The 25766-nt window shown below is 39.0% G+C and overlaps 1 protein-coding gene across 1 annotated transcript in view; it reads left to right on the forward strand.

Moving 5' to 3' along the window:
* LOC124786712 (protein KIAA0100) overlaps positions 1–25766 on the forward strand; it is a 329777-nt gene that overhangs the window by 17733 nt on the left and 286278 nt on the right. Inside the window, exon 3 of the mRNA XM_047254285.1 lies at positions 18270–18485. Coding sequence (XP_047110241.1) covers positions 18270–18485 — 216 coding nt within the window. The remainder of the gene's footprint in view (positions 1–18269; positions 18486–25766) is intronic.

Consider the following 25766-nt stretch of genomic DNA (forward strand, 5'->3'; position numbering starts at 1 on the left):
GATAAAGAAGTCTGCAGAGAAGCAAACATTGACTCGGATCACTTTCTTGTGCACTCAAGTGTTAAATTTTCTCCAAAAGAACACATGTCAAGAGTACACGCTACAAGGAATTTGACACACAAAGGATTCAAGAAACTAATATGACAGAGGAACAGTTCCAAACTATGATTATACAGTAAGCCAGTAGCTAACCTCCAGATGAAGAACTGAGAAAACCTAGGTGGGTCTCAGTACATGAAGACATTTTGGAAGAATGAAACAGAAATGTGACAGTAAAAAATAAACAGAAACTAAACGTTTTTTTGAGATCAGAAAGCGAGTGACAAAATTAGATAGACAATGAGTAGACAGTGAAAGAACAGTATTAAGTATAATATTAATGTAAATATGGAAATCAACATAATTGAAAATAACTTAAATATTAATATAAATATTGAAATCAACATATGTGACTTTTAAAGGACGTTCAACGGAAGATTAGTGGATACACATCACAGTATCTCTGCTTTATAAAGCTGGATAGTAAATTTGCTCTGAAAAATCACAACTTTAGGGAACTAGCATGATGTTTCTCTGAGACAAACAACTGTTGAACACCACATTAAGTATTTTCCGGGTAAACTTGTACACATAACGCTCTCAGCCACCCACCAAAGATGAAACCTACAAGCACATTCTTACACTCAAAAACAGCAGAATGTCTGGTGAAGATGATGTCATCACAAAGTTATGAAGCATGTAAGCACAAAAACACTTGGCGAACTTACAAAAATCATATTGGATACTTGACACACAGAAAAACTACCAGAAGAATGGTAGTGCACACTCATTTACCACATCGACGAGAAAGGCAATGAGCAGATGTAAGTACTGCAGAGGGATCGCTGTCCTTAAAACCACATACAAGATACTCTCAGCACATTTGCTTCAAACAATACAGGGTGTACATATAGTCTGGCAACACTTTCAGTTATTTATTGTACAAGAACCAAACATTGTACAGATATCATACATTCGTAATTTTGAAGAGAAAACCTGATTGGTTTTTTTCCTGTATACCGCCACAGCATAGTTTGGTAATTTGCTGATAGTCAGCACTAGTCACAAACATGGCAAGTTCAGGTGCAGAGCGAGCTTTCTGTGTGTTGAAGTTCGACAAAAACAAGTGTACTATAGCTGTTCAACGGATGTTTAGAACCAATTACGGTAAGAAGCCATCAACAAGGAATACCATTTACCACTGGCACAACAAATTCGTTATGACGGGTTGTTTGTGCCCAGCAAAGAGTAGCGGAAGTCCCACTGTGAGTGAAGTGAATGTGGAGTGCAAACAAGAGACAGTCATAAGGAGTCCAAAGAAATCAATGCGTCGTGCATCCCGTGAACTCGAAATGGCTCCAGTGAGTGTGTGCAATGTCCTGCAACAGAAGCTGTCTATGAAACCATTCAAACTGGAGCTAGTGCAAAAGCTCAATGACGGCAACAAAGACAAGTGTTTTGAGTTTTGTTTGCAGTTGCAACAACTGAATGAGGATGGGGATGGCATTGCTGATCGCTTAATTTTTAGTGACGAAGCCACTTTTCACACTAATTGCAAAGTGAACAGGCATAATTGTTGAATCTGTGGTACAAAGCATCCACACGAATGCATGAAATTTGAATGTGATTCCCCAAAGGTAAATGTTTTTTGTGCCTTGTCATGTCGAAAACTGTTCAGGCCATTCTTCTTTGCCAAGAGCACTATCACCGTATATTCCTACTTGGACATGTTGCAGCAATGGCAGATGCCTTAAATGCAGTCGGACTCTCCGTTCATCTTTCAGCACAATGGGGCTCCACTCCATTTTCATTGTGAAGTTCGTGGGTACCTGAACACAGAGTTGCCACATCGATGGGTCGACCTTGCTACAGAAGGGGACAGCTGTATCATGAAATGGCCTCCCTGATCACAAGATCTCACTCCGTGTGACTTTTTTTCCATTGGGACACATTAAAGATGTGGTGTATGTACCGCCCCCGCCATGTGATGTAGCAGAGCTCTGGGAGAGAATATGGGAATCGACTGCCATAGTCGACAATGCCATGCTGGGACGGGTATGCCAAGAATTCGATTACCTTATTGACACCTGCTGGGTGGCTCATGGTTTGCATATCGAATGTTTGTAAAACAAGCTTTCAGAGTTTCTCTTCAAAATGCAATGTGTATGACATCTGTACAATGTTTAGTTCTTGTGCAATAAATAATTGAAAGTGTTCCCGGACTTTATGTACACCCTTTATAAGCATAGCTTGAACAGAAGATTGGTGAATACCAAGTGAGCTTTCTACCAGAGTGCTCATGTGTAGACCAGATGAAACAACCCAATTATCTGCAGTTTCATCAGCTTCAAGAAGGCATAACTCGGTTGATCAGCAGTATCTTTTTGATATGAAGGACGGAACTAGACACACAGACTCATCAACTATACACTCATTAACACTAAGTTGTAAATAAAGTTTATGTTGAAAATATTATAACCTTGTGAAACTAAAATGCATTCACCGAGAAAATGGACTGTCTTCTTCAATTTCACCTTAGGGAACGTTGAAAAGAATTAATAAAGCAAATTTACTGGGAACCTAGCCACCTTGGACAAACAGAAAATGTCATTAATATCTTTTGCTTAACTTTCACAGACAATTTAGTGATACTAGCAGACAGTGAAATCAAAGCAATCAGTCAGAAGTCCTAAATGAATGCATGAAAAACCTAGCTTACAAATAACTTGAAAACTGAGTTCATCTGTGGACAGTTAATCGCTCATACATTTGGTGTGTGCATTGTAAACTCCTGTTCTTCACACGGCCTCTGAATTACAAACAAAGGAGATATAGATCCATTTGCAATCATACTGTTTGGTGTTGTAATGAATCGCTAATGTGTTGAACAAATAAATTGAGTTCCTGAACCACGTGTTGGAATGATCACAGTTGCACATTGGAAAAGCTGATCTCATGCCAGGACAATAAAATGCCTCTTGCATACATGTTTGCATCAGCTGTGCCCCAAAGAACCACTTGTGAACAACACTGTCGTGTAATCAATGCCTACTGTGACATACATATATAATTGTGCAAGTTGTGACTTACCGGTGGCAAATGTGATCCTTATTCTGTGGTCAGATAATCTAGTATTGTTGTTTGCCCAACTTGAGAAGCAATTTGTCTTAGCTTCAGACAAGAAACTAAATGTAGTCATGTAATAGCTGCACTTAACAAGCAGATGGCTACAGAAGCACAATACATCATAGCTTTGCCACCAAGCACTGGAAAATACACCTGTATCAAGCATGTGCTTGCCACAGTCAGAAGCTATAAGAGTTAAAAAACTGCTCTGCACTTAAGAACTCAGCAACAGCTCACCAAATCAACTACTTTGTCATCTTTGCACACTCACAGTCAGTGCAGTTAGTGACAGTATTTTGCAGAATATATGACTGTTGCACTTGCCTGTGGAATCGCAGAAAATACTGTGATTTGTTCTGGTGACCTCAACACCCTCACTCAAACTGCTGACCGAATAGCTCAGATGTAGCCATACAAGGGGCATTTGAAAAGTCCGTGCAAAGTCCAAGAGACGGCACCACTGGCGTGTATCGAGGTCATGTTTAGTTAGTAGCACCTTTGGAAGAACGCACGCAAAGTCTATTGGTCTATTTCTTTGTGTTTGCCAAATTAATGGAAATAGGATTCCAACTTGTTTCGCATCCCCCCTATTCTCCAGACTTGGCTCCCTTGGACTACTATTTGTTCCTCAATTTGAAGAAATGGCTGGCGGGACAAAGATTTTATTCAAATGAGGAGGTGAGTGCAGCAACTAATAGCTATTTTGCAGACTTGGAAAATTCCTGTGATTCGGAAGGGATCAACACATTAGAACAGCGTATAAGTCTAAAAGGAGACTATGTCGAAAAATAAAAAAAGTTTAACCCAAACACGTAAGAAGTTTTTATTTTTGCACGGACTTTCCCAACGCCCTTTGTATATGGGCATCGCAACCATCTCCACCAGAACAGAAACTTCTCTGAAACTGCTGCTAACACAACGAGCTGGACTGTGTAAGTGGTTTGTGGTTCCAAAAATATTACACCCCAAAGATGAGTTGCAACAGCTACTCTCTCTCATCAGAAAGAAGTATTACCAACTGATGAGAATATCTGTAGATATCTCAAAACATTTGATGTTGTAGCTTGCTAGTGTCAACTACTCCGTGACAAAGGAAACATTTCAGGAACCAGGAATGCCAGCAACTGATTTCAAGCAAGACAGACATAGACTATTCTTAGTAGAGCACTCTACCAAACTAAAATTTCTCATTGATACTGGTCTCTCAGTTTACCCTTCTTCTCATCTTCCACATTGGAATATCAATGGCAGTTACCTGTATACTGTGAATTGATCTTCCATTAAGATTTACAGCTACATCAACTTACTTCTAAACTGCAGTCTTTGACATCAATTCCTATGGAGGTTTGTTGTTGCTGATGTGCTGTACTTGATTTTTGCAGCAGATTTCTTATCGTTTTACAGCCTCTTTCCAGATACGTTTTTGCAGTTGATGCTTGCTTGACTCTAAAACATAGTTATCTAGCCATGGATACCTAAGCTATACCAACTGTGCTGGCATCAAAGTGATTGCAGGTCATTCACCATACAACAACACATTTCATCAGTTCCCTGAAGTCATCTGTCCATCGCCTACTCCAGCACTAGTAATAAACTCAATGGTATATCAAATAGCCCACCATGCCAGGACTGGTAGTGAATGCACAGTCTCGTTGCATGCAACCATAAAATCTAAAGATCGAAAGCCAATAGTTCTCTTTTGTTTCAGCACAAGGATCTGTCGCCCTTCAAATAGTAACTGTGCCTCTCCACTCCACATTGTCTCTAAGAAAAGTAATGGGTGGCACCCTTGTCATGGTTGTCTTCAGCTCAACGCAAGAACAATAGCTAATCATTATCTCAAGACACATATTGAAGACTTTGCTACGCACATTCCTGATAAGACTTTTCTCCACAGCCAACATTGTCTGTGATTTTTATCAAGTACCAATTGCACTAGGAGATATACCCAAAACTGCTGTTTGCCTTCCATTTCACCTTTACAAATTTGTGTGAATGCCATTTGGACTGTGCAGTGCCACCCATACTTCCCAATGTTACATGGATGAAGTAACTGGACACGTGGAGTTCTGTTATGTCTACACTGAAGACCTACTAGTAAAGTCTAATGAGGCAGAACATCTAGCACACCTGTAGCAACTGTTCGCTTGACTATAAGAACACGGTTTGGGGATTAATCCACAAAAATGTGCCTTCGGAGTGTTGAAAGAAAAATTCTTAGGGTACATTATCAATACACAAGGAATCCTGCTGCTTCAAGAGAGAACGAAAGCAATTTTTCAGTTTCCTCAGCTCACTACAATCTACATTTTTATAGACTTTTGTGCACAATCATACTTTGTTGGCAACACCTCCATGTGAAATGCTAAAAGGCTGACCTAAATCTGGAGATATACTAAAGTGGACTGCTGAAAAGAAAGCATCCTTAGTGAAAGTAAATGCTGCTATTGTGAAGTCTGCATTTTTAGCCCATCTTCTTGCTGACACACCTCTCGCAGTTACAGTGGATGTGTCATCAACTGTGATTTGAGCTGTGTAATAACATCAAGAGAAACACTACTGAAAACACCTAGCTTTCTTCAGCAAAAAAATTAGCACCTTCACAACCAAATTTGTCAGTGTATGACCATGTGCTGTAAGAACCATATGCCTCAACCAAAAAGTTTTGGCTCGTGCTTCAAGGTACCATTTTACACTTCTCACAAACCGTCAGCTACCTGTGTTTATTTTCTGTCAGAAACCAGGTAAGGCATCACCACACCAATAATGACACTATCTCAAAGGAACTTGACTTTGTAGCACCTGCTAATGCCCAGGAAGGAGACAGTGAACTGAAAGCATACCCTGAAACATTGTCACTTGTACAGATCTCAGATATTTGAATACTGAGCTCCTAATGATATACTGTGAAATATCAGTGCCACAAGCACAACCATTAATTATGGCACATTTTCACAAGCAAGCAGTTTCTTTTCTTCACAACCTATGTCAACTAGGAGTACGAGCTACTGTACGGCTTGTGAGGAAGGTATTTATTTATTTCCAAACTTCAAGAACAATAGCGAGACATTTTTTTACTAATGCAATGTTTATCAGTGTGGCAAAATAACTCAACACATTACAGTCCATTCAGTACTTTCACCTCACTGAATCAGTCCTTTGTTAACACCCACATCAACATCACTGGATGTTTACCACCCTGCTGCTAATCATCACAAGGAACAGCTCCATCAGTATTAAAGGCGTTACTCAGATGCCATGACTCAGAAGACTGGACTGAAAGCCTCCCTGTTGTTCCATTAGGCCTCAGTTTCAAAGAAAATCTTTGTGCAACAGTGGCTAAATTAGAGTATGCACAAGCACTTAGATTATTGAGAGAGTTCTTGACAAACACATCAAAGATTGTTATTGGAGCCTTGGACCTGGTGCAACATCTTCAGGCACGTATCTGCAAGCTCCATGCTGTTGTTTCAGAAGAACACTGTACCCAGCAATCATTCGTTTTCTGTGGCTTACATTCCTGCAAACAAGTTTTTGTGTGACATGATTCTGTTGGAAAACCCCTCCAGCCGCCATACAATTATCTATTCACAGTATTAGAAGGACATGGCAAAACATTTAATGATGATATCAGTTGTTCTTCTGTCATAGTATCCATTGACAGACTTGAGCCACCTTGTGCGCCACCTGAGACATGCACTGGTTCAGAGACAGCAGCTAACATAGAAATACAACCTTCAGCTGATTCCACAAGGACACTGGACACACTCATCTTCCACACAGCCACAGTTGGTGCCTCCAGGTAAACATCAAGTCACAAATTGTTTTGGATGCTGTGTATGTATCAGTCCCAAATGTCATTGACACTTGGCGGGGAGTGATGTGTACAGTGAATCATCTGATACATTTTATGCGATCAATGTAAAGTATCTCATTCTTTGTGCTCACTTTGAGCTACAAACAAATGAGACATAGAAGCTTCTTGCAGTTGTAGTTAATTGCTTATGTTATGTTGAACAAATAAATTGCACTTATGTGTGACACATCTGTAATAAATTTAACATTCATAAATTAAACATGAACACAGCAGAAAAAAAGGTCAAACACTTAAAGTATCTCAATGAGGTTATAGAAGAAATGGGGCTAGAGACTGAAGCTAATAGACTTGATTGCAAAAACTCAAGAAAGCCTACAGGAAAACGCATGACATCTATAGCAAAAAATGTGTGTCCACACATACAATGGTTAGCCATTACAATGATCAGTCCTGAAGCTCTGTAGGCAAGTGAAATTTTAATTTTCAAGGGAAAAGTTATCTGGGAAACAACCAAGGTAAATTTTTGGTTGAGAAAAAACAGATAATCGATACTTGATGAACTGCTGTAAAACAACAGAGAAAAACACTATACTAAAGTGGGAAAATAACTCTGATCATAAGTTCTTAACAAAGTTCAGATAAACACTGTTGGAGTAATGTTTTTGAGCAACATAGAAAAATAACTAAATCTGTTCCAAGTTCAGAACACATTCAGGATAGTGACAGTCTGATAGAAATTCTAAATCTGACAACACAGTCTGCTAAGGAACAGTTAGAGACTAAATTTCAAGGAAGAATGTTCTATGTCCAGCGAGGCCAAATGACAGGCGGTCACAGAAAGAGTATGACGTCAAGAAACAGTCTTCCTGTCAGGACTGCTTGTTCTGTAGAGAGGCTGCACTGCAGGATCCAGGGTGAGGTGGCTGGCTTTGGACGGTAATTGTACCATAACAAGTAAGCTCACTCGGTGCTTGGCTGGAACTCGCTGCCCAGAATCCATATGCCGCCCTAAGTACATCCCTCAGTGCAAGGATACACCCAGTCTTGCTTCATATCATGTGGCTGGCACAAGAAAGAGGTTTGGGCTGCCAGCAACCTCTGCTGACATTTTGATCATCATTGGGTGGTTGAGTGTGCTACGGCAACTGACAAATACCTTCTGCAAGGAAGCAGACTGAAAAGTACCCAAATTACATCCCAGCGTAACTGGGATGTAGTTTGGGTTGGAGGCTGTATAGGTGCATGGCCTACCTATAGCAGTTGTTGTTGTTGTTGTTGTTGTTGTGGTGGTGGTGGTGGTGGTGGTGGTGGTGGTGGCGGCGATGGTGGCTTCGGCGGCGGCGGCAGCGGCGGTGATCATCGTCGTTGTCGTCTTCAGTTTCAAGATTGGTTTGATGCATCTGTCCATGCTTCTCTAGCCTGTGCAAGCTTCGTCTCTGAGTAAATACTGTTACTTACATCCTACTGAACCTGTTTACTGTATTCATCTCTTGGTCTCCCTCTACGATTTTAAATCTCCCCACACTTCTCTACTAAATTGGTGATCCCTTGATATCTCAGAATGTATTCTTCCAACCAATCCCTTCTTCTAATCAGGTCGTGCCACAAATTTGTTTTTTCCGTGATTCCATTCAGTACCCTCTCATTAGTTACATTATCTATCAAGCTAATCTTCAGCATTCTTGTGGAGCACCTCATTTCAAAAGCTTCTGTTCTCTTCTTATATAAGCCGTTTAGCATTCAAGTTTCACATACATGGCTACACTCCATACAAATACTTTGAGAAAAGACTCCCTGATACTTCAGTCTATACTCGATGTTAACAAATTTCTCTTCTTCAGAAACACTTTTCTTTCCATTGCCAGTTTACATTATATATCCTTTGTACTTCGATATTCATCAGTTATTTTGCTGCCCAAATAGCAAAACTTATCTGCTACTTTGAGTGTCTCATTTCATAAACTAATTCCTTCAGCATCACCTGATTTTATTCAACAGCATTCCATTATCCTCATTTGCTTTTGTTGATGTTCATCTCATATCCCACTTTCAAGAACTGTCCATTCCATTAAACTCCTCTTCTAAGTCCTTTGCTCTCTCTGACAGAATTACAATGTCTTCGGCAAACCTCAAAGTTTTTATTTTGTTAATTCCAGCTCCAAATTTTTCTGTTGTTTCCTTTCCTGGTTGCTCAGTATACAGACTGAATGACATTGGAGATAGGCTATGACCCTGTCTTACTCCTTTCTCCACCATTGCTTCCCTTTCATGCCCCTCAACTCTGCCATCTGCTTTCTGTACAAATTGTAAATAGTCTTTCGCTTCCTGTGTTTTACCTCTGCTGTCTTTGGAATTTGAAAGAGAGTATTCCAGCCAACAAAGTCAAAAGCTTTCTGTAAGTCTACAAATCCTGTATACATAAGTTTGCCTTATTTTTAAATGGTCTTCTTTGAGAAATTGTAGGTTCAGTATTGCCTCACATGTTCCTACATTTCTCCAGAATCCAAAATGATCTTCTCCAAGGTTGGCTTTTACCAGTTTTTCCATTCTTCTGTAAAGAATTCTTGTTGGCATTTTGCAATGGTGACTTGTTAAACTGATAGTTTGGTAATTTTCACTGCTGTAACACCTGCTTTCTTTGGAATTGGAATTATTATATTCTTCCATAAGTCTAAGGATAGTTTGCTTGCCTCATACATCTTCATCACCCGATGGAAGAGTTTTGTCATGGCCGGCACTCCCAAGACTATCAGTAGTTCGAATGGAATGTTGCCTACTTCCGGGGTCTTGTTTTGACTTAGGTCTTTCAGTGCTCTGTCCAATTCTTCATACATTATCATATCTCCCATCTCCTCTTCATCTATGTCCTCTTCTATTTCAATAATATTGTTCTCAAGTATATCTCCCTTGTATAGAGTGTCTGTATACTTCTTCCACCTTTCAGCTTTTCCTTCTTTGCATAGGACTGGTTTTCTGTCTCAGCTCTTAGTTCTCTTTTCTCCCAAGCTCTCTTTAATTTTTCTTTAGGTGGAATCTGTGTTTCCCCTGGTGGTAATATATGATTCTAAATGTAAAGCTTTAGAACCCATAGGACATACCATCACTTTTTAGGGTTCTGTACCTCAGCCAGTGGAAGTGGAACACACGTAGGATAACGTTTCCCAAAAATTAATTTTTCCTAGTCAAGAAATGAAATACGAATAAAACCTATCAAAAGAAGTAAAGCAATTTTGGTAACTTTTTAATACACAAAGTGAAATCCATAAATCCATATGCCCCATCTAAGTAAATTCACTGTTAGTGAATGAGTAAAGAAAAGATAGAAGCACTTAATTCTGTCACTGAGATAAACTTCCAAAATATGTCTATTACTGGAGTAAAAAACTAAAAGCACTATCTGTTGACTCTTTGGTGACTACAGAACTAATGGTGTCATGTATAGGTTCTTTGCTGTACTATGCTGTCACTTCGGTAAACAGCCAAACTACTAAGTTGAGCAGACACGTATAAAATTTAAAAAACAATTTTTTCCAGGATCTGATTTTGATTAAATTACATACAAATTTAAGACATTTCTTTAAGTATTAAGTGAAGAATTTAGGTTGTTTTCATTACACATATATATAGTAGTACCGTACCTACTTGGGGAACTAAAGGTTTTAAGTTCTATCTTTTATTTCCATTCAAAATGTGTAAAGTACGTATTGCACATACATGATATTTGGCCTAATTTTTTGGGTATACAAGTTTTGATTTTTAACGTTAGTTTAACTGCATTACACTACTATATTAATAGTATACACATATATTAGTGTTCCACATAACTTTAGTGGCTTTTGTGATCTGTAGTTAATAGAATATTACTGTTATTGCCTAGATAAATTTTGTAAAAAATATTGTAAACAACCATGAGCGAGAAGTGTTTGAGCTGCTGTAGGAAAGTCAGTTCTGGGGTTCTGTGCAGCTGTTGTGGCAGATGGTTTCATTGGGGTGAATGTAGTGGCATAGGAATCATGAGGTTAAGGGGGGAGGAGGGTGAAGACAGGTGGGAAGTGGTAGCGAGGAACAGTGGCCACAGAAAGAGAACAGTATCAGACAGTTTCATTATTGACACAAACAATAGATTTGCCTTGCTATCTCAGTCAGCTAAGGAAGAGGCTCAAGTAGATGTAAGTGTAGTCAGCACTCAACAGACTTTCACTAGGAAACCAACTGTTGCAAAAAAAAAGTAGAAAGTAGGAGGAAAGCTCTGTTGTTGGGTAGTAGCCATGGAAGAGGTATGGTCCAGATTTTGCAGGAAAAATTAGGTGACAAGGTACCAGGTCAGATGTCTTAGCCAAGTGATAGAAGATGTAGGACCATTCTGCAAAGGTTTTACAAAGCAGGATCATGTTGTGGTAGTGGGGGCAGCAGGAAACAGTATTGATAGGGACCAGGGCTACAATATTGAGTGTGACCTGGTCAAAAAAGCATCTGCAACGAACCATACAAATGTTGGCATGGTTCCCGCTTTCATGTGGTATGACTGACCCCAGTTGAACAGCTCTGTCAGGAGGGTCAATATGGAGCTAGATCAGCAGCTTTGGGCAGCTACTTTGTCAGCCATAGGTTTGGTTCCTGCTGATGGTGGTTGGTAGGTGGGACTGCACAAGACATGGCCTGCATCTCAATAGGAAATGGAAGGGTAAACTGGCTGGGATGATAGCAAGATCTTAAGGGGGCGGGGCACTGAAACTCAAGGGAGTACTTTTTTAGGCTAAGATCAGTATCCAATCAGCCTACATTGATTGAAATTATGCTTAATGAAAAGTTCAGACAGGCAGGTACTAGTGATGTGAAGATATCACAAAATTCTCATAACAGTACAGTGAAAAATAATGTTAATATGTCACAATCACATAAAAGCACAGTAAAAAATAATGTTAATATATTGCATCAGGATATCAGGGGATTAAAAAACAAAGTAGATGAGCTTCTTGTTTGTATAGAAGATTTAGAAACTGAGGGTGGAGTAGATGTACTATGCCTGTCTGAACATCATATAGTCACAGGTATGGAAATGGTAAATGTAGGTGGATATAAGCTTTCAGCACATGTAAGTAGAGACACTATGGAGAGAGGAGTTGCCTTATATGTTAAAATTTGACATCAGTTATTGATGTTCCTTCTTGGGTGGCACAGTGATAGATAACGTTTTCATAGACCAAGATAAATCCAATCAAATAAAAACTTTTCCTGTTAAGAATGTTCTGTCTGCTCACGATGCACAGCTAGCTACAGTATATGATATAGCTCCATACAGTAATGCAAAACAGTCCTCCAAAATAGTGCGTTCCATTAACAATTTAACACTTCAAAATTTTAGGGAAAGCTTGCAACAGATAGACTGGGATGAGGTGTACAGGGAACATGATGCTAATTTAAAATTTAACCCATTTCATGATACCTTTGTGCGTATATTTGAAAACAGTTTCCCAAAGAAGATAGAATATAGTTTTAAGAAACCATGTAAAAAGCCATGGCTTTCTAAAGGGATAAAAATATCTTGTAAACAGAAAAGAGAAATGTATCTTATAGCTAGGAGGAGTAATGATCCCGAAACAATGAAACATTATAAAAACTACTGCACTATATTAAGAAAAGTTATTAAAAAATTCAGAAGTATGTGCATTATGTCTGAGATTAGCACATCTGATAATAAAACTAAAACAATTTGGAATATTGTGAAAAGGGAAACAGGGCAACTGAGAGCACAGGAAGACTTTATTTCTAACAAACGCAATGAAAAGTTTGTTAACAAGAAGTCAGAAGTAGAAAACACTTTTAATCATTTTTAAGTGCTGTAGAGAAAATAGGTTTCAGCTATTCATTCGAAAATGCAAGGCAATATATGACAGAGGCAGTACCTATGCAATTTGATAAAATTGAAATTCAACCCACCTTTCCTACTGAAATTAGGAAAATAATAAATTCACTCAAAAGTAAAAGCTCACGTGGAATTGATGGCATTTCCAACAGAGTACTAAAAGCTTGTTCCCAACAAATAAGTGGGATTCTCAGCCACATATGTAGTAGCTCACTGAAACAGGGAATTTTTCCAGATAGACTGAAATGTGCTTCGGTAGCTCAGATGGTAGAGCACTTGCCCGCGAAACGCAAAGGTCCCGAGTTCGAGTCTCGGTCGGGCACACAGTTTTAATCTGCCAGGAAGTTTTATATCAGCGCACACTCCGCTGCAGAGTGAAAATCTCATTCTGGAAACATCCCCAGGCTGTGGCTAAGCCATGTCTCCGCTGTATCCTTTCTTTCAGGAGTGCTACTTCTGCAAGGTTCGCAGGAGAGCTTCTGTAAAGTTTGGAAGGTAGGAGACGAGATACTGGCAGAAGTAAAGCTGTGAGTACCGGGCGTGAGTCGTGCTTCGGTAGCTCAGATGGTAGAGCACTTGCCCGCGAAAGGCAAAGGTCCCGCGTTCGAGTCTCGGTCGGGCACACAGTTTTAATCTGCCAGGAAGTTTCATATCAGCGCACACTCCGCTGCAGAGTGAAAATCTCATTCTGGAAACATCCCCCAGGCTGTGGCTAAGCCATGTCTCCGCTATATCCTTTCTTTCAGGAGTGCTAGTTCTGCAAGGTTCGCAGGAGAGCTTCTGTAAAGTTTGCAAGGTAGGAGAAGAGATACTGGCAGAAGTAAAGCTGTGAATACCGGGCGTGAGTCGTGCTTTGGTAGTTCAGATGGTAGAGCACTTGCCCGCGAAACGCAAAGATCCCGAGTTCGAGTCTCGGTCGGGCACACAGTTTTAATCTGCCAGGAAGTTTCATATCAGCGCACACTCCGCTGCAGAGTGAAAATCTCATTCTGGAAGCATCCCCCAGGCTGTGGCTAAGCCATGTCTCCGCTATATCCTTTCTTTCAGGAGTGCTAGTTCTGCAAGGTTCGCAGGAGAGCTTCTGTAAAGTTTGGAAGGTAGGAGATGAGATACTGGCAGAAGTAAAGCTGTGAATACCGGGTGTGAGTCGTGCTTCGGTAGCTCAGATGGTAGAGCACTTGCCCGCGAAACGCAAAGGTCCCGAGTTCGAGTCTCGGTCGGGCACACAGTTTTAATCTGCCAGGAAGTTTCATATCAGCGCACACTCCGCTGCAGAGTGAAAATCTCATTCTGGAAACATCCCCAGGCTGTGGCTAAGCCATGTCTCCGCTATATCCTTTCTTTCAGGAGTGCAAGGTTTGCAGGAGAGCTTCTGTAAAGTTTGGCTTGTAGGAGACGAGATACTGGCAGAAGTAAAGCTGTGAGTACCGGGCGTGAGTCATGCTTCGGTAGCTCAGATGGTAGAGCACTTGCCCGCGAAAGGCAAAGGTCCCGAGTTCGAGTCTCGGTCGGGCACTCAGTTTTAATCTGCCAGGAAGTTTCATATCAGCGCACACTCCACTGCAGAGTGAAAATCTCATTCTGGAAACAGTACAGATAGTCTAAAAAAAAAAAAAAAAAAAAAAAAAAAAAAAAAAAAAAAAAAAAAAAAAACCAGTAGAGTCTGGTGTCCCACAGGGTTCAGTCTTGGGACCCTTATTGTTCTTAATATATATTAACGACTTGCTACTCTATATTCATGAAGATGCAAAGTTAGTTCTTTTTGCTGATGATACAAGTATAGTAATCACACTCAAGAAGCAAGAATCAGCTGAGGAAATTGCAAATAATGTCTTTCAGAAAAATTAATTAGTGGTTCTCTGCAAATGAACTCTCACAAAATTTTGAAAAAACACAGTTTATACAATTCTGCACAGTAAATGGCATAACACCATTGATAAATATAGACTATGAATGGAAGTCTCTTGCTAAGGTAGAATACTCAAAATTTCTGGGTGTCTGCATCGATGAGAAATTGAATTAGAAGAAACACATCAATGATCTGCTGAAACGGTTAGGTTTAGCTACTTATGATATTAGGGTTATTGCAAATTTTTGTGATAAACATATCAGTAAATTAGCCTACTATGCCTATTTTCAGTCACTATTTTCGTATGGCTTCATATTTTGGAGCAATTCGTCATTAAGAGAGAAAGTATTCATTGTACAAAAGCGTGTAATCAGAATAATAGCTGGAGTCCACCCAAGATCACCTTGCAGACATTTATTTAAGGAACTCAGGATATTCACAGTACCTTCACAATACATCTATTCACTTATGAAATTTGTCTTTAATAACCCATCCCAATTAAAAAATAACAGCGAAGTGCATAGCTACAACACTAGAAGAAAGGCTGATATTCACTATTCTGGATTAAATCTCACTTTGGCACAGAAAGAAGTGAAGTATGCTGCCACATAAATCTTTGGTCATTTGCCAAATAGAATTAAAAGTCTGACAGATAGCCAACCAACATTTAAAAGCAAATTTAAAGAATTTCTGAATGACAACTCCTTCTACTCAATAGATGAATTCTTAGATATGAAGTAGTAACTGGCTATGTTTACGTTACCTTTTGAATCCCCATGAAAATTCATCTAGTAGTTTTGGAGATTAGCATGTTCAAGTTCAATTTTAATAGAATAAAACCTGTATATTGTCCCAAGCTATGCTAAAGTTACACGTGAAAACCCTATGAAAATTCATCTAGTAATTTTGGAGATTAGCGTGTTCAGACAGACAGGTTTGATGATTTTAGATAAAACTTTAAATATGATATCCTTTTTCTTCCATGATTCAAGAAATAGACTGTACATTCCCCCAAGCTACGCTCAAATTACCTGCGAAAACCCCATGAAAATTCCTCTATAAGTTTTGGAGGTTATCATGTTCATATATATATGAACAGACCGATACGATGATTTCACGGCTTTATTATTAGCTATATCGTAATTTTATTTTGCATTTATTTATTTTGACTGAAGAAAACTCATTGATTATGTCACTGGGGTCAAGTTTACAAGCTGTGTTGCATCATGTGGGCAAGATGTTAGTCTGCTTTCACCCATGATACTGCAGTCACATAAGCATATCTTAACCAATGTTTTGAAGAAACCTTTGAAATATTCATATGGGAAGTTGTGTCAGTGCACTTTATCTGCTCTTTCACATAGAACTTGAAAGTAGCTATTACTTTAACTAGCTACTATAGCTCTGCTCTATTTGGCATCAGAATACACATCTTCGAGCATAAGACAGAGCTTTCATTTCTGGTGTTTCTTCACGGGAAATTAGTCACATAAAAATTTTTGGTATATCCGAGATTTATTTTGTACGCACTTATTATTCTGTTAAATACTTTAAAAACACTTTAGCTCAAAGAGTCCTGCTTTAGTCCTTAGTCGGCAATAATCAGATGCCTTCAGTCAAGTAGCATTATGTGGAATGTGGAATGTATTGCTTCAACACCTTCTCATCGACAAATGAGATCCCACAATATTGTAGCAAAGTTGCAACAAGAGCTTCATTGTTGAGCATGAGATAGTTGTGTAAGTGGCAGCTGTGTGAACCAAATGTACTGTTGCCATGGAAACCCCATTAGAGATACATATATGTTTGGTAATAGTAATTTTCTTAATCAGACTCCCTTATCGAAATGATGCTGTGACAACAGCATGCATTTGCTGTCGCAGGATGAGGAAGAGCTTCTCATTGGAAGAAATGACAGGAACACGAGGTATAGGAAAATTCATATATTTCTCTACTTTACTTCTTAGACCACATTTTTTTTAAAAAAACTGGCCACATGGTCAGGTTTTGCACCCAGTCCATGCCTGTGCCCTTGGCAGGAGCCTATCTTGCTAGGTCCTTGGTACGGCCATATCCAGAACATGTTTCTGTAACACTTGAGTGTAAATAAACAAAATAGTCAAGTTTTGAGACTGTGATATCTCCAATATGGCAAGTGTTGCTAAGCACAGCCTTCACAAGATTGAGAGGAAGTTGGCACACTTAAGAATTTTGAACAATGTATTCACTTTTCTGCTGACTTTTGTGAGCAGTAACAATCTCATGTCAGCTCTTCTGCTGAGGAACGAATAGAATATTGCTGGTGTTTATTACTTGTGAATTTACTGCGAATCATTTCAGAATATCTGCAAGCAAAGGGCAGTCTTTAGGGTGCCAGATATTTTGTTGTCAATCACGATGCTTATTTCATCAGAAATCATTGTAAAGTTGCTAGCACTGGTGGAGAGAAAGGGTAGATAATTACAGTATGTTAGAAATTGTAGGAGACTAAGAACAAATTCCTGTAGCACTCCACAAATGCTGTTCCCAGACACTGTTTCCTATTCCCCTTTTTAAATCTAAAACTATTTTTTTGCTGCCTGACTTGTAGGTAAGATTTTAGCCAGTCGCCCACCTGTCCTTTGACACTATAGTGAGCAATGCAAAATCACAGAATACACCAATTAACAGTGTTTTCTTGTCAACATATTTCAAAACATCATTTGCTAATATAAACATGGCAACAGCTGTAGTCGGAGAGACTTGTCTAAATGCAGAGGATATCCACAGATCATGGTCAATACACTGGTAGATTGTACTGTTCATAGGCATATATGGTGGCACTTTATGCCAACAAAAAACTTTACGATTATGAATAGTTTCCCAATTCAAGGGCTGGGCAGTGTGAAGTAGTGTTTGAAAGCAAAAAGACAAATTTCACATTCATTAGGGCGGCATTGCAATGTGATTTAGCACTGTCCACAACTGAACACTTTGCTATTTTACCTTCTCATTTGTTAATCAAATAAACACTTGGTCGTTAATGTCTTTCTCATCTATGTACAGCAATTTGAACATCACTAAGTGTTCAGTTCACCTAAGTCAATCTTTTTAACACATATAAGTATTGCAGGTTTGTCTGTAGTGGCTGGTTTTTCAAATTCAGCTATCATAGTAATGCAAACGGAGTTGCTGTTTCTTTAAAAAGTTTTCCTCCCTTAAAGTTTTATATTTTATCTTTTTTTCCTATCTTACACAATAAATAGCAAATGTTAATGTGGTTTTTCTTTCCTTGCATCCTTACTGGTACTCAACATTTGTGAGCCCCTGTAGCACAGCCTCACAGCTGCTCATTTGTCTTCAACAGGAAAAGTGTACCTTTTTTGTGAATCTTTCAGTAGAACATAGTATATTAAAATTTCAGTTTCTTCCTGGAGAAAGGTTTTGTGCATATGTACATATATTAGTGATTCAGATTTAGCTAGAAATATGTTTACTGTGGATAATATTAATCTCTTGTGTAACATTTATGAATATCAAATAGATTGCTACTTGCCTGTCTGCATTTTTGATCTGTCTTTTTCTTTTTCCAGCACATCGATGAAGTTGGTTTCCGCAGCAGTTTCTTCAGCAGTGAAGTTACCAAACTCATTTCTGTAGTAATAAAAGATGTACGCATAAATAAAGATGTGTTTGGCAGTGACGTTAAAGGTGATAAAGTAAATAAAGCTCATCTTTCTAAAGGGGAGAGTGAAAGCCCCAACTTCTGCAATAAGAAGATTCCTCCGGTGATAATTACATTTGCACAGGTACAATCAGTGTACTTTGTTCCCATAATTTCATTGTACAACATTCCATATGTGTAATTATGATGTATATATTCATAATAAAAATAAATAAAATAAAAAAAAACTTGATAAGGAAATATTGTCAAACAGTGGAAATTCCAGGTTGAAATATCAATATTATTATGATAAGGATAGATTACTTCTCAATGTAAAGACAACACACTGAGTTGTAACCAGCCACAACAATAAAGACTGTTACAAACTGAGCTTTTCACAAAGCCATCTTCAGGGGGGTGGAGGGGGGGGGATATGTGCACACTTCTACACAAGTGGACTGAGTGTGCAGGGAATTGATGTTGGCCAGACGAGGCTGCCTGGCACGGTGTTGGGGAGGGTGGGGGTGGGGGGAATGGGGAGCAGAAAATGAGAGAAGCAGAGAGGGGAAATGACGAGTGGCATTGACAGAGAGCAGAGCACAATGAGGGGGGGGGGGATGTGAATCAGGAGGAAGTGATAGGACAGAGAGGGTGGAAACTATTGTTGGCTTTAGGATGTGGGGACAGTAGGTTACTCTAGCTTGAGAATGGGATGATATCTTAATATCCCCCTCCCCTTTTCCCCGCCCCACTACAGATTGCTGTTTCCTCTTGACGCGACACCATTGCATTCTGGCCCCAGCAGCCAGAGAGAGTGGTCATGTATGAGTGTGGTGTGCCTCCTTATATCATTGTATGTTTTTTCTCTTCCTTTCTGAAGAAACCCATGGCCAGAAGCTCTGTGTGTAACAGCCTTTTGTTGTGGTTGTCTGCAACTAAGTGTGTCATTTTTATGCTGAGTTGCAATCTATCCTTTTCATAATATTGTTCATATCATAGTTAAAGTAGGGACAACAGGCAAGTTGGATCAGAACCAATCAAATTTTTAACATTTGAATACTGTATGTTCTTTCAAAAGCATAAGAATAAATAAACAGCCTGGAATAGGCATAGCAAAGTGATGTAGGGAGTATAGGAAGCTCTACAGAATTTCTTGCTATGACAAACACAAAACAAATAAAATCATATAAAAAAGCAGCCAGGAATATAAAGCAGTGTTTCACATGAAAGAAAACATTCAAATGACAGTTGTCACAGATTAATCTTTGTGATCAAAAAATGATGCAGTGAGGTTTGGTCTCTCTCTCTCTCTCTCTCTCTCTCTCTCTCTCTCTCTCTCTGTCTCTCTCTCTCTGTGTGTGTGTGTGTGTGTGTGTGTGTGTGTGTGTGTGTGTGTGTGATGGATAGAATGACCACCAAAATTCATTGGCATTGTTTATGTTTAGTGTTGTTACTAGAATAACGACCGAGCGAGGTGGCGCAGTGGTTAGACACTGAACTCGCATTCGGGAGGACGACAGTTCAATCCCGTATCCGGCCATCCTGATTTAGGTTTTCCATGATTTCCCTAAATGGCTCCAGGCAAATGCCGGGATGGTTCCTTTGAAAGGGCACGGCCGACTTCCTTCCCCATCCTTCCCTAATCCGATGAGACCGATGACCTTGATGTCTAATCTACTTCCCCAAAGAACCCAACTAGAATAATGGGTGTGAACGGCATCAGATATTGAGTGATCACTGTGAAAGATACAGAGATGCTGTGCCTTGTGTCAGACAGCAAGCACATGACAGAGCTTGCAAGGGGCCTCATTGTGGGTCTCCGTTTGGACGGCTGGTGAAATTGAACAATATCCAGATTTATAGGGCATTGTATGTGACTGTGACCTGATACTGGACTGATTGGCAATCTCAGGACAGACATACTTGGTGTCCAGGTTCCAGCCAATCGTATTGACCACCACAAGGAATGATTGCCATATTGTGCACCAAGCACATCGTAATACCGTTACATCTGTGCCCATTATCTGAGAACTCACTGCAGCTTTCTATGTCATCGTGCTCCATTGGTCAGAGTCTAGCAGTAGGAGGAATATGGAATTACTATCCCATATCTGGGTATCCATTAGTGCTACAACATAAATGACTGTGTTTGAATGGTGCTGTGACACGTAAGTATGGAGTGCTGATGAATGGCGTCGCATTGTGGTCAGCAATGAATTGTGGTTCTACACAACTCTGGATGACTGTCATCAGTAAATGTTGTGGCGACCTGAAGAATAGGCCTAATTCTTTCAACATTTTGGAGAGGAATAACAGTGTTAACTCGTGACGTCATGGTGTGAGGAGCCATTCGGTGTTACTTTAGGTCAAGTCTGGTAGTGATTGAGGGAAATCAGGTGGAAAAATGGTAAGTCACAGACATCCTGAATCCTCATGCTTTACTTCTCCTAAGGCTGTATCTCTATGCCATTTCTCAACAAGACAATGCTCGCCCACACTTTATATGTATCCCTACAAACTGCTTGACATTGGAGTAGTCCTGTGACCAGCAAGATCCTCAAATCTGTCCCCTATAGAATATCTGTGGGACAGACCCATACGTCAACTCTGTCCCTGTGACAATATCCAGAGTATCAATGACCAGTGAGATTTGTGAACCTGCTTGACTTAGAAAAGGACATGGTTTTATAACACCAGTCCCAAATGAAGTGGTGCATGCATCAAGGTCAGGGAGGGTACAGTGCCATACTGATAAGCCAGCTGGTACCGTCAAGTTGTTTGTAAACTGGACTTGATGATTTTGTACTCACTGAAACATCATCACATACCTTATCAACCTGCAAAATCTCATCTCATTTCATTCTTCCTTTCTGGATGCTGCACCTTTTTTTGTCAAGTGTTACAAATGTTTTACATTGGAATGAATTCAGTCCATCAGCTTGTCCTTCATAAATGGTTGCATTAAACATTGAATTTAGTATTATATCCTGTGTGTGCTCCTAATTTATCAGCAATGTTCCCCACCTTTGTGATGAGAAATGCTGACCCCTAGCATAAACATCTCTTGTGAATAATACTGCAGCTGTGATAAAAATGTTCCATTACATCCTTCCTTTCTTCCTTCTTCCCATCTTTTCTTTTAAATTGGAGCTCCTCTGATGCTGGTCAATATGAAGAGTTGCAATATTAAATTAATGTTGTCTAAATTAAGGTGTTCAGGACAGCTATGGTTGCATTCAGTAGGTTTTATTAACCAGTTTCACTGTATAGTAGTATAACAGCACCATCAAAATCTCTGGAATTTACAATTTAAAATACAGTGTTTGGCTGATTACATTGCCAGCACCATTTATTAAGTTGGCTGTACAATGATACAGCCAACTTATTTGTGGTGCCCAAAACATACTTTAAACTCTAAAATTCAGAGATTCTGATGATGCCCTTGTAATGTAGAGTGAAACCTACCAAAAGAGTGAGTGGGTGTTATGGCTGCTCTGCAAAACTTAATTTCAACCATCACAGCTTCCTCTGCAGGCAAGCCTCCTTTCACTATATTAATGTTATCTGTTTATAACTATGTTAAATTGTTGTATATGTAAATAAAAGAAGGATTTTGTGTAGATTAAGGGCACAAGTAGCTTATAAATACAATTCTGTTACTTATGCCACTGTTCAAACAAAATAGCCAAGACAGGAGAGATAGTTGCCCACTTTTCACAAGTAGAGTTAATATTTCTTGAAGTGAAGAGTTGGTAACATGTCAAAAGTTTCATTACCAAACAGGTAGCTAATTTTATAACATCTTTTTATTTGTTGTTACCAACAGTTTTGGCCATTCAACCATTATCAGATGTCTAAAATGATACAGAAAACAAAAGTAATTATTTTTAAAGCTTAAAGAAAGATCTACAGAGTTTACAAACAGTATTGTAGGAATGGATATAACTGCATGAATTTCAAGCGATTGTGTTTGATCATTATAAAGCTTTATTAAAAATATGCTCAGCTGGAAACTTGGAGTAAGCTTGATGACTTTCCCCCCACAAATGGATACACAAAGTGACCTGTATTTCCCCAGAAGATTTATCATATTCTTACAGATGAGACTTACAAGAAGTAGATGACACATTACAGAGGGGCTAATGCAGACACAGACCATTAACTAGCTACCAGCAAACTACCAGGTACAGCTATATTATAAAAGAAAGAGGAAAAAGATAGCTGATAGACAGTTTGATGCTGAGAAGCTTATGGATCCTGAGTTGTGTCACCAGTATAATATCAGAGTGCGTAACAAATTTGAAGTCCTGGCATCAGAATGCTGTAATGAAGCAAATGTTAACGGTCAATGGGAATGTTTAAAGAGCACTGTAAGCCTAATGCCAATAACGAGTAAGAATTGGTTCAATTATACATGCGAACATGCTGTAAAAACCAGGAAGAGAGCAAGACAAACTCTCATGCTAGAATCAAAATTGTGCAGAAGAGCAAGAAACAGTGTAGAGCATATAAAGAGAAAAAAACAGCATTCTGAGGATAGAGAAAAAAAATTCTTGACAAATATGACTAATGAAGTAGAGAAGCCAAATACAATATTTGACAGCAGAAAAATGTCTCTGATGGTGAAACAAATGAGGACCATTCAAAGAAATGAGGCATTAGTTATTAATGATAAGGATGGGATACACTAACAGATAAGGAAAGGATTCTGGACAGATAGAGGGAACAATAATTAGGGGTTGTTGAATTCTGAACATCACAAAAATGTCTTCCCAGAAAGAAGAATTACCTAGGGGGTGAGGTGCAGAGCCATGCATTGTACCACGTTTACCCGGCCAAGCCTGGCTGTGGCCAGCTGATCCGTCTGGTTGCCCGCACTGCAGGTAGCTGACCTGAACTGTACCAGCAACAGAGTGCATTGGCAACAATGTGCCATCAAGGCACATGGGACGTTCGGGTACCTGGCTAAGCCCTAGTGTCAACAGGGCTCGATGCAACAAGGAAAGAGACACTGCAGGGAAGGCAGGAATGGCTGGCCACACACATGCAAAACTGCTTCCTGAATCGTCTGCATTTCTTTGAGAATCGTGAAGGTTTGAGATGCTAGGAACAGAGTGTTCTTCATCCTTTACAAAGAAAAATAATGCATAATGTAAAACAATGTTTGTTACACAGAAATGTATTGATTGTAACATGGAAGTGATTCAATTCAGCGGAAATGGTTTAATAGCCTAATGCCTTTGTAGTGCTTTACATTTCACCTGTAGCCACATCAAAAGTGCTGATGAAGCTTTTGGATAGTAGGTAGGTCTAGTATGCAATATTAATGTATTTTACACTTTTCTGTCAATCTACAAGTTTTCGTTATGGAATTAACTGTCTCAGCCCTTCCTTGGAATTCTTTGAGGAGGATCCATCAGCTTTGCATGTGACATAATTTTGAAACGAGGAACAACAGAAGGTAAAGACAGTCTCGAATTACTTTCACTGTAAAGTTTGTTTCTGGATTTATTTGTTATATACATGTAAGTAGGAAACGCCTTTTCTCACAGATATGTGGACGAGACACGTAATAAACTTGTTACCGCTTTATTTGATAGCATTGGAAACTTCATCTCTAAGCTTAAGCAGAAACTTATCGGTTACAAAGATTTATTTTCTGTAATTTAGTCACTGGAAGTTTTGAGTAGCTGCTCATTTCAATTTACACTTCATGTGGAATCCAAATTTATTGTCTATTCCAAGTGATTGTGGATCCATTTGTTATTACTAGATAGAGCAGGTAAATAGTCATTGAAATTTTTCAAAATTCCTTCAAATGGTGCATAATTTTATTCTTGACATTTTCATCCAAATTAAAATGAATTTCTACTAAGAAATAGTGAAGATTATTGGAGCACCTAATTTGTTTTTTTAATTTAGACAGATTTCCCAAGCAACAAGGCTTTTAATGAACGATTCAATTCAATCTTGCATGTTACACAGTATTGTGTATGGTCCCTGAAGTAATAAATTTAAACTGTTGATTTTTTTAACAAAATGTCTGTCAAATAAGCTGCAGTCAGAAGCCAGACTTTGCTTAGGGAAAGGTCTAAATGGGGGGAAAAAGATAAGTCATACCTCAAGTTTTTTCCACCTTTTTAATCATCAACATCTTGGACAGTTTCCAGCCACTGGCTGGGTCTGTCGGGAACACAAGCCTCTCCATCGTGTTCTGTCTTTCCACCATTCCCCCTCTTTCACCTTCGTCCAGTTCTCTCCTCTTCTCGTCACACATTCCTTCACTCCCTTCACCCGTCTATCTCTTGGTCTTCCTGTGGGCCTCTTCCCCTCCAGTTGCAGATCAAACATCCTCTTTGGAATTCTTCCCTCATCCATTCTCTTCATGTCTCCATACCACTGCAGTCTTGATTTTTCTATCCTGTCCTGTACTGGTTCCTCCTTCAGTCTTTCCCTCACATACACATTTAGCAATCTGTCTCGTCTTGTTACACTCAACCTGCTCCTCTGGAACTTCATTTCACTAGCCTGTATTCTACTTTTGTTGCTTTTGTGCATTACCCATGTCTCACTTCCGTATGCCAATATGGGGACAAAGTAGGTTCGGTATATAATTCCCTTGGATTTCTGTGGTACCTCCTTGCTCCAAATAAGCCCCCTAATGCATTTGTAGAACTGCCCTGCTTTTCTGCACCTTTCATTTATTTCCATGGCATTTCCCCCCTTACTTTCAATCATGCTTCCCAGGTACTTGAAGTTCTCTACCACCTTTTTAATACTTGATTTTAATATTTGTAATGCTCTGCAGTTACAATAAACACACAATGCAATTTAGTTAAGACAGTATTTTTAAATTAAAATTCATAGTAATTAGGCCATATTATTTGTAGCAAAATAACAGTAATTTGTAGTCAGTTTCACAGAATTTGCCTTTGTTAAGATAATTCATTGAATATTTATAGTTTAGATTTTAATACAGTTGATGAACTCTTAATTCAATATATTATTCTATGAAAATATGTGAATGATACTTGTAATTGTTGGATCACTATTTCCATAAATGATAAATCTGGGTATATCATTCATCATTAAATTTGTTTTAAATTAATTTTGTCTCCAAGCAAATCAATTAAAAGTGTTTTTAGTTCTTCGCCAGCATTACTGAGTACCATCTAAGAGTATTGTAGCAACAATTCTGCTACCTCATCTTCTTTTGGGGGAAGAGGGGACAATAAATTTGAAAAGACATGATTCCACCAGGCTGTGTTTTCAATTACTTTATTTGCACTACTAATTTCAGACACTGTTCATTTTCAAGTGTGTATAAAGTTATCAGAATAAGGTTGGACTTGGGTGATATCTCCACATATTAGTAGCCTCTTGAAATTTGGCAGCTATAATTTCAACAAACTATTTTTCACTTCTT

The sequence above is a fragment of the Schistocerca piceifrons genome, chromosome 1, assembly GCF_021461385.2.
Source record: "Schistocerca piceifrons isolate TAMUIC-IGC-003096 chromosome 1, iqSchPice1.1, whole genome shotgun sequence".
NCBI classification, from domain to species: Eukaryota; Metazoa; Arthropoda; class Insecta; order Orthoptera; family Acrididae; genus Schistocerca; species Schistocerca piceifrons.